The sequence below is a fragment of the Aricia agestis genome, chromosome Z, assembly GCF_905147365.1.
Source record: "Aricia agestis chromosome Z, ilAriAges1.1, whole genome shotgun sequence".
Lineage (NCBI taxonomy): Eukaryota > Metazoa > Arthropoda > Insecta > Lepidoptera > Lycaenidae > Aricia > Aricia agestis.
Genome location: NC_056428.1, coordinates 33,742,546 through 33,751,783, shown reverse-complemented (window position 1 = coordinate 33,751,783; position 9,238 = coordinate 33,742,546). Strand labels below are relative to the sequence as shown.

The following is a 9,238-nucleotide window of genomic DNA, read 5'->3' as shown; positions in this document are numbered from 1 at the left end:
ATAGTTGGTTTTGCCATGTACCTTATATATTATAAAATATAACAAATTTTCTTAATCTTTTCTTTTCAGTTTCCTATCTCTGTACTCTTCTCAAGATTTTCATCACTATCCGAAGAAGACAATGATGAAAGCTCCTCTGATTCTTCTAGTGATACTATTTCCAATAAATATTTCCGTATTATCTTATTTCTTGCTAGTTTTTTCAGTTCTCTTCGTGCTACTTTGCCTTTGAACTTCTCGAAGAGATCGGTGTAGACATCGGAGAATGGCATTATGTTTATTCCACCATCTTTACTTACGAGTCCTGGTAATTTAGGAAGCATTTGTGGAATTGGAGGAACAAGAAAATAAATTGGGAATGACTGCAGGGGTGTTTGAGGGATAGCGTTAGAAATTAATGGAAGTATAGGTAAGGCTGCTGGTGCAACAGTGGATGTGTACACGGTGGTTGGAGTACTAAGCGGTTGGGTGGTTAAAGCATTATTGGATTTTGGAGTTGAAGAATTAGTAGAAGTTGAAGGGCATAGGGGCAGTAGACAAAGTGTTGCTGGGATAATTAGACAGGGATTTGGAGGAGGGAAAGGTTGACATAGCAGAGGTGGAGGCTGCGTTGATGATGAATAGGGAAGTGGAGGTACAAGCCGTGGAGGTACAGACCGTGGATGATGGTATTGTATATTTTGCAAATTGGAGGTTGGTCGTGGATACCAGTATAGTGCGTTACTTGAACCACAATGAGGCGTATACGGTCCAGTACAAGGCATCTGCTTGATGGGGTCCATATAAGTCAAGCCAGCTATACTACAATCTGTCGTTTTCGATGTAAGCAGCAATAAAGCACACTGAAACAAAAAGTGAGATTATTGTTTGGTGCAGAAATACTTAAAAAAACAGGAAAGGACAAATATATTTTTGTTTTGAAAAAAAATACGGTTTCCTCGATAAGTGTATTATAAGTGATATATTTCACGACAGTAAACAAAAAGTTTATTTTTTCCGTCAATCGTTTGACCCTGGCGTGTGCAACATGTCGGATTTTGGACGGATTATTTGCTCTGCTTTGACCTTTGCGCCTCCGTGGTCTAGTGGTATAGAGCGCGGCCCTTGACTCGGAGGTCGTGGGTTCGATTCTGCGTTGGAAACATGTTATTTGCAAGTTTGGTTAGGACAATGTAGGCTGATCACCTGATTGTCTGACAAGTAAGATGATCAATGCGTCGGACGGGCATGTAAAAAGTCGGTCCTGCGCCTGATCTCTCGCCAGTCGTGTCGGTCTTCCGTCCCACTGGGTTACGAGAGTAAAGGAATAGAGAGTGCTCTTGTGTACTGCGCACACACTTGCGCACTATAAAATTACTCCTGCGTAGCTGGCCTGGTTTCAACTAAACTGGCCACCGTCACCAAAACCGGTGTGGGAGTTATTATTATTATTTGACCTTTGTGTAGTAATTACCTACTAGCTATTTGACCGAGCTTAGCTCGGTATTCGATAAAACACGAATAAAATGACATTTTCTAAATATTATTCCTAGCTAGATCGATTTATCACCCCCTAAACCCCCTATATACTAAATTTCATGAAAATCGTTGGAGCCGATTCCGAGATTCCAATTATATATATACAAGAATTGCTCGTTTAAAGATATAAGATATATATAATAGTCTATTGTCTTTCTTATACCGGATTTAGTATTAAAAAATAAAATGTCTGACAATGATGATTGTATCCAATCTAGTGAGGTCTTGAGACATTTTATTACAAGTCATTTTAGAGCCAAGAGAGACATACGCCGTGAATGCTTTTACGACGTAAGTTAGTGTATAGAATTATAAAGAACATTTCAACATTCCGCCTGTGCTCGTCCAATAGAAAATAAACCTAAACTGAAAAAAATACTCGGAGTTTTATACTCAAACTCTTAGCACTTTAACACGTAAATAATATTTTTAATTTTTATAGTTCGGAAGTAATCACGTTTTTAAACGAATTAATTTTCCAGTATACTAATTAAATTGGTTGGATTGGTTTCAAATGTGGAAATTACTATTTGCAAAGTACCCAGATTTTCATACTATACTGTTTAATATTCAAATAGTATTAAGTGCTATTTTATGTCAGGTTTGATAGTGTAACATAAGCAGTATAAAGTTAGAACCACTTTGGAACAAAGCTTCGGATATTGTGTTTAGAGCTAGCTTCTTACGTAGTTATTGATTATATTTAATGCAAAATGGACGATAGAGAAGCACGGCCGGTATTTTTATCGGCTGCATAGAAAAATCCTTTAAAAACGTGCTATCTCTCCTTATTCGCTACGGTACAGATATTTAGGTTTAAAATTTTGTCGTTTTTGTGGTGGCAAAAAATTGTATCGTTTTTGTGGTAAACTTAGGTCAAATTAATATATGAAAACAGAGCAATGGAAAATGGTTTTAACAAAATGGTTTGTAATGCGTGTAGTTACACATCTACTACATACATGAGAAATATTATACAGAGTGTGCATGTGTGTGCGTTATATAGTATGACAGCAAGGCGTAGTTGATCACATTTTTGATGTAAGATTTGGAATTCTTCAGTAAACATAAAAATTTGGCCAAAAAAGCAGTGAGCGAAAAAAAAACTGCTCAGAAACCCAGCAAGAATAAGACTACAATGCAGTGTAATACAAAACAAGATTATCATATTTATAATATTATATTTACCTTCAGCATTATAAGCAAGTGCATCGTCTTGATTGTTAAATAGAAAATCAATTACGTGAAAAGCAGGTTCTGGTTATATGAGTGCATTTTTCATTGGGCAATCAAACTAATGTGGCAATAGAACAATGCACTTAAAAAGTGTAGTTTTTGCAATTATGAAACTAGCATTTTAAGATCATTAAGATTATTTTCTCTAAAAACAGCTATGGAATGAGCAATATTTTTACTACGAAAATTTAGATCAAAATAAATTTACAGTACAAGGTGTTTAAGAACATTTAAATATACCGTATATCTTATTTTTATAGTACACTTTCTGACCCGGCAAACGTTGTTTTGCTATATTTATTATTTCTAGTATCAATATAAAAGGTAGATAAAAACCTATTCTCAGGCCTAACGAATGAACATACAAAATTTCACTAAAATCAGTTGAGCTGTTTTGGAGGAGTTCACGCACAAACACTGTGACACGATAATTTTATATATTAGTAATTCAACCTTTCTAGTCTTGTCTTTAAAATATACAGGGTGTAACAAAAACAAGTGATAATACTTTAGGGTGTGTACGTGTTCCTTGTAGGGAGTTCACTGTGAAAGTAGCAGCGCTGAAAGACCAAATTTTTTTTTTCATTTTTGTATGGGGAAACTCGTGGGGCCCGACCCATACAAAAGTGAAAAAAAAATGTTCGTCTTTCAGAGCTGCTACTTTCAGAGTGAACTCTCTACAAGGAACATGTACACACCCTAAAGTATTATCACTAGTTTTTGTTACAACATGTCTACATGTATTATAAATTATAAAAATAACCGCATTATATTTTAATGATTTACACATTGAGACGTACTTAAAAAAGCCTGCACTGCACAATATTAGACAAACATTAGACCAACGAATTGAGCGAGCATATTGGCCCAATGAAAACAACGAGCTAGGGACTGCATAAGCACTCTGTCTACTCTGGCATAAGCTTATCAAGTTACTTAAAAAAATACGTAACATTACTCCCTATCTGTTTGATTCGACATTTGAATCTCTCTTATTGTTTTCGGCAAACAATACGTTCAAGCCTTTTACTTATTTCAACTACCCAGCACAATAGAGCCTTGTTTGATTAAATTAGTCACTCCTTTAGATCTATAGTAGGAACTTCATAAAGCTGAGCAAAAAATTGTCCTTGCCGTGATTAAAATAATTAAATATATTATGGGTTTACGCAAATAATTTTATATATTTTATTGCAATGATAAAATATTTTATTGCAATATTGGATGACCCGTTGTATCACTTCTCTCCTAATATAAATCTTCCCTCAACTTCCACGAATTCCAATTTCCAACGTCGGGACTAGCAAAATTAAAATTCATCTTTATTCGAATGGATTTATAATATATTATATATAAGTTTTCGTTCAATTTTTATTACTTAGCTCTAAATTTTGCTAAATATCACACAAATTGAATGCCTTACTTCATCGGTATAGTAGTTAATTACAAACCACTTTTCCTTCGTTTGTGTGCCAATATTGTAGCTCCTACACCAAAGTCCAAACTTCAGCTTTCTATGAAATCAGGACTTCTCCTACTTTTCATTTATCTTACATAATATAAAATTCTAGTGTCACAGTGTTTGTGCGCGAACTCCTTCAAAACGGCTAAACCGATTTTAACGAAATTGTGCACGTACATTCGTTAGGCCTGAGAATATGTTTTTATTTACCTTTTATGTTGATACTAGAAACAATTTAAATGGCAAAACAACGTTTGCCGGGTCAGCTAGTTAAACACAATACAGCAATAGCATTTGTCAGGGATGAAGGAATAAAAAATCTAGTAAGCTGGATTTATTTTAAATCGCAAAAGATGCACTGTAAAATAAGGATATTTTCAATCTACCTGACACACTAAGCTTATGAGTTTATAACCAAGCTTGGAAATAAAATTACAAAGGTATTTTTTCAATTTATATTTATTGAAACCATTTATTTATCTCACTAGCTCTTTACTACAAAAGTATTTGTTAGTTACAGATGTAAAATTTAATAATGAAAAATCTACTGAAAAATACATATTTTTCACTACAAGGCAAAAAATACTATGCCATAGCAGGTAAATATGCGTTGGATAACTTTTGAATCATTTTCATCACCTCGTAGGACACAGGTTGATGGTATACATGAACATTTCCTAATTCCTTGGTCATTCTTAGTGCAGGAGCCACAGGTTTCTGTGATATATCTCTCTTAAATGATTCATACAGTGCTTCGAATGGCGACTGCATGTTTTGAGTGGTAGGGATCTTATGCATTCCTAGAGCTATTTGTGGCATCGTCTGTGGCATAATGTGTGGCATCACGTGTGGCATCATGTGTGGCATCATATGTGTCATCATGTGTGGTATTGTTTGTGGCATTACATGTGGCATAATCTGCGGCTGTGACATTATCTGTGGCATCAATTGCGGCATCATTACCTCTGATTGTGGCATCATCTGTGGCATCATTTGAGGCATCATTTGCGGCATTATTTGTTGCATCATTTTTGCCACTTCTGGCATTATCTGTGGCTGTAGCATAATCGGAGGCTCTGGCATTATCTGTGGCTGTGGCATTATAGGCACATTACCTAGATACCAAAATACTGGTGGGCCCTCTTGGGGCTTAAACTTTCTATATCTTTCTTCAAAATCAAAATCGTCTCTGTAAGAAACACCTGCTATAGACGTGTTAGCGTTCCTAATCAGTTCACTTGAGAACAATACAATGAAACACAGCTGTTGAAATCTGCAACAATAAAAAAGAATTTTCTATAGTTATAAGAATAAAACTAGCGGATTCGACAAACATTGCTTTGCATAATATTTTTTAATCTGGTTTGTGGTCTGTCTGTCGGTATGTTGTTTTTATGGTCTAAGCAGCCAAAGGCTCATCAAAATCGATCCAAAGAACTCATTCTAATCGGTCCGGTCGATTGGAAGGAGTTCATTGACTAAAAAAATCATAAAGATACCATTTTCATCTCAATTGCACAAAGTTTTGTAGAAAAAGACAAAGTAGTAGATGAGGATTCAAAAAATCCTCGTTTACTACTTTGTCTTTTTTTTTCTAATTATTAATGGATTACGAATAAAATTTAGACAATATGAAAGATATATTACATAGATTACACTGACCAACCAATTGATAGTCTACTGGTTCAGCGATTAACCAAAAGATGGAGGCTTTGCAGTGATTGTGGGTTTCGCACCAGTCAATTATTAGTGATCCGTCCAATAGGACCACACCACTACAATGCGACGCGATCATGTGCGAAGATTACCGCGGTTTAACTTTGGCTATTTATTTATCACAATACAAATGACGCCCACAACTCCAGGAATATTTTTCCGGGATTAACAATACTTTATCCTCACAATAATTATGACTAGCTAAAAGCCGAGCTCTGTGAGGGCTCGCGTCGTTTTTCTGCGTGGTAATAATCTTTTAATAGTAACCAAACCTTGACTGACCGATAATAAGTTTGATAACACATCTACACATACTTAAATAAAAATTACTGTGTAAAAGCACAAATAAAATATAGACATGATAGTTTATCCATAAAATGTACCACAAACAAAAGTGCTCAGGTTGTAGGATCGCTTTGCTCGCCCTGATTATGTCGATAGTCCACCCAAGTAATTTTTGATGAATGACAGTCTGTCAGTCTGCCTGTTACCTCCTCACGCCCAAGCTGCTGGACCGATTTTTTCTGATATAATATATTTGGTAACTGGTATGGTGATACTTTGACCCCGGTAAAGGACATAGGGATACTTTTTATCATAGAGAAATGTACGGTTCCTGCAAGATAAACATATTTGTCGTAACGGAGCTGCTGACCTCATCTAGAATGCCTTATTTATTTATTATTATGCAAAAGCGAAAAATCTATATTTAGATTTAATTCTTTTGTAGAATTTCTCGCTAAGTGGACGAAAGTAGCTCAGTTATTTCTTTTAAGCATAAATAAATCACAAGATGCAAATAATCAACTTAAATTAACTATCCAATAATGCAATCCCGCATCTGGGGCATCTATACAAGCATAATATTTACGTTTACAAAATTAGGTATTCCTGTGATGCCTTGCCAATGCGAGCAATGAGCATATAATACAGCTGACACAATTTGCAATTCGCTAGAATATGGCGGCATCATGTGGCGCTAATTTTCATTCAGCAACAAATCCGACGCTAATGATGGTATTTGTTCTCTCTATAAACTAATGTAAAAAATCTAGGAGACTATAGTTAAGTCGATAAACTATGGTATCCTAGATGTTGACCGCGAATCTATCGCGCAAGGAGAGTTTATATTTTATTTCAAAATATCCTTTGTCTTTTTAGGGTTCCGTAGTCAACAAGGAACCCTTATAGTTTCGGTCTGTCCGTCCGTCCGTCTGTCTGTCTGTCTGTCCGTCTGTCCGTCTGTCCGTCTGTCCGTCCGTCCGTCTGCCTGTCCGTGGTTTGGCTCAGAGGTATAGGACCTACAAAGCTGTTTGGCATGAATGCACATATTAATGATGACGACAAAATTGTACATGAAATCTTAAAAAATATATTTTTTATGGTACCTCCCCTACACATCCAGCGAGGATGAATTTTTTTTTTGCGTCCACCCCATCGAGTGGGGTGTCGTTGTATAGGTTTAAAAAAAATGAGTATTCATAGATCATATTCCGATTTAGGGATCCGTTTGTGAAATATTAAGTTTTAAATTGGAAAAAATCGTAAGAGTCCAGTGTCCGGGGCTTCTACCAGCTAAACGGTTGCTTTGAAAAAAATCACGGGAGTAGGAAATATGCTGAATTTAAAAGAAAAACTATCACGGCTAAGAAGAATTCATAAGTTTTTGAGTTATAGTCGATTAACTAAAAAACATGTATTCGGCGAAGTATATAAGAACTTTTCGGTCAAGTTTCTTTGAACGTAACTGAGATAATGTTATAGTAGTGTTCATTGACCATAAAAAATATCAAAAACTATTGGTACTACAGAACCCTATATTGTGGCCCGTCACGCACTTGGCCGGTTTCATTATGGACTCGTTTCATTTAATCATCATAAAAGATAGATAATATACAGATTACAGAGACCCTTTCGCATATTATTAGTATCTATGAATAAAATAATTGTGATACGAGTAGGTACTAATAAATATAAAGTGAAAGCCTATAAATCCTATAAATTCTAAATCCTATAATCCTATAAAGCCATCTTTATAATATTACTAGCTGTTGCCCGCGACTTCGTCCGCGTTAGCAAAATGTGATCACAAAGAAAATAAAAAGAGAAAAAAACTCCTTTTTTAGGTTCCTTTAAAAAAAAAGTGAAATAATATAACCTCCTCCTTTTCGGAAGTTAGTTACAAAGTAGCCTCAGTTATTCCTTACTACATCAGCTATGTGCCTAAAAAAGTCCCGTCAAAATCGCTGCAGCCATTTCGGAGATTAGCCGGAACAAACAGACAGACAGACATACAGACAAAAATTGAAAAAAATGTTGTTTTGGTGTCTGTACCGTATGTACATTCATATGCATGTAGTAAAAAACGGTTCTTTCAATATTACAAACAGACACTCCAATTTTATTTATATGTATAGATGTATAGGTGTATAGATATTGTATAGATATAATATCTTTATCCATAAAAATGTAATCTAACCTAAATTACGTCAAAATTGAGATAGAGTCGCAGCAGAAGCTAGAATATCGGAATGCACAGTGGTGTCTATTTCGGATTAGTCATTATGAGAACAATACCCAATTTACACACCTCATGTCAAACTGTCTCGAACACGGGCGAGGTGTCATCGTCTTTCGGCGGGCATTGTTAGCACCTGTTGCTACGAATAATAAAAACTACTGTTGGCTTCTCGGGTGTGGATTACAATTTACAATGCGTCTGTCCACCTGCTTTTACGTAAGTATAAGGCCTTGTTCAGAAAGCGTATTCACGCGTAAGGGTCAATTTATACCTACCACAAAGCGACGCGTAGATGCAGATTTGAAGACGTCATTGGGGGCTACCGCTTTTTTTTCACTAGACGGCGCAACTGTCGACTAAGGTCCGAAGTATAACTATTAAAGTACACTTTATAATCTATATATATAAAAGAAAGTCGTGTTTGTTACAACACTTATAACTCGAGAACGGCTGGACCGATTGCCATGGTTTTTGATTTGTTGGATTTGTTTCCGTCCCGAATAGCAGAATACATCTTAAAAACAATGAAAACTCGATATGTGTAATGATTAATAAATACTTTATCATTTCAATAGATGCTGATTTGTTTATTACATGTCAAACATTTGTTGTCCAATCCTGTCAAATAGTGTAACAACTATTTTTTTTTGGAGCTTATGTCCGAAATTTCTGATACGAAGCATTTGAACGTCGGCCGGACCGCCACACCGCACACTACGTCGGAAGCTGGCTGAACCGGCAAGACTAGACGATAAAGTACGAGACGTCATCTTGCAGGAGTCAAG

The 9,238-nt window shown here is 35.8% G+C and overlaps 2 protein-coding genes across 4 annotated transcripts; both read right to left on the bottom strand.

The window, feature by feature from the left end:
- On the bottom strand, window positions 1-2,798 carry LOC121739132 (proline-rich receptor-like protein kinase PERK2). Of its 2 annotated transcripts, none has more exons than XM_042131468.1 (2): window positions 2,707-2,798; window positions 1-842 (listed from the first exon to the last, which is right to left on the bottom strand). In XM_042131468.1, the coding sequence occupies exons 1-2, from the start codon at window positions 2,728-2,730 to the stop codon at window positions 66-68; spliced, it is 801 nt and encodes a 266-aa protein (XP_041987402.1). In that variant the 5' UTR covers window positions 2,731-2,798; the 3' UTR covers window positions 1-65. The 2 variants fall into 2 exon arrangements, with proteins under 2 accessions (XP_041987402.1, XP_041987403.1); XM_042131469.1 differs by lacking the exon at window positions 2,707-2,798 and adding an exon at window positions 1,676-1,756 and having other exon boundaries at window positions 1-847.
- Window positions 2,799-4,698: 1,900 nt separating this feature from the next.
- On the bottom strand, window positions 4,699-8,633 carry LOC121739134 (altered inheritance of mitochondria protein 3-like). 2 transcript variants are annotated; one of them, XM_042131473.1, is made up of 3 exons: window positions 8,523-8,633; window positions 5,198-5,489; window positions 4,699-5,086 (listed from the first exon to the last, which is right to left on the bottom strand). In XM_042131473.1, the coding sequence occupies exons 1-3, from the start codon at window positions 8,558-8,560 to the stop codon at window positions 4,802-4,804; spliced, it is 615 nt and encodes a 204-aa protein (XP_041987407.1). In that variant the 5' UTR covers window positions 8,561-8,633; the 3' UTR covers window positions 4,699-4,801. The 2 variants fall into 2 exon arrangements, with proteins under 2 accessions (XP_041987407.1, XP_041987406.1); XM_042131472.1 differs by having other exon boundaries at window positions 4,699-5,489.
- Window positions 8,634-9,238: the final 605 nt, after the last annotated feature.

Excerpts from the sequence above, each read along its gene's own strand:
- LOC121739132 (XM_042131468.1), bottom strand. The coding sequence starts at position 2,730 with ATGCACTTGCTTATAATGCTGAAG. Across the intron at positions 843-2,706 it reads ACTTGCTTATAATGCTGAAG|TGTGCTTTATTGCTGCTTAC; the intron begins GTAAATATAATA and ends TTTTTGTTTCAG.
- LOC121739134 (XM_042131472.1), bottom strand. The coding sequence starts at position 8,560 with ATGACACCTCGCCCGTGTTCGAGACAGTTTGACATGAG. Across the intron at positions 5,490-8,522 it reads TCGAGACAGTTTGACATGAG|ATTTCAACAGCTGTGTTTCA; the intron begins GTGTGTAAATTG and ends TTATTGTTGCAG.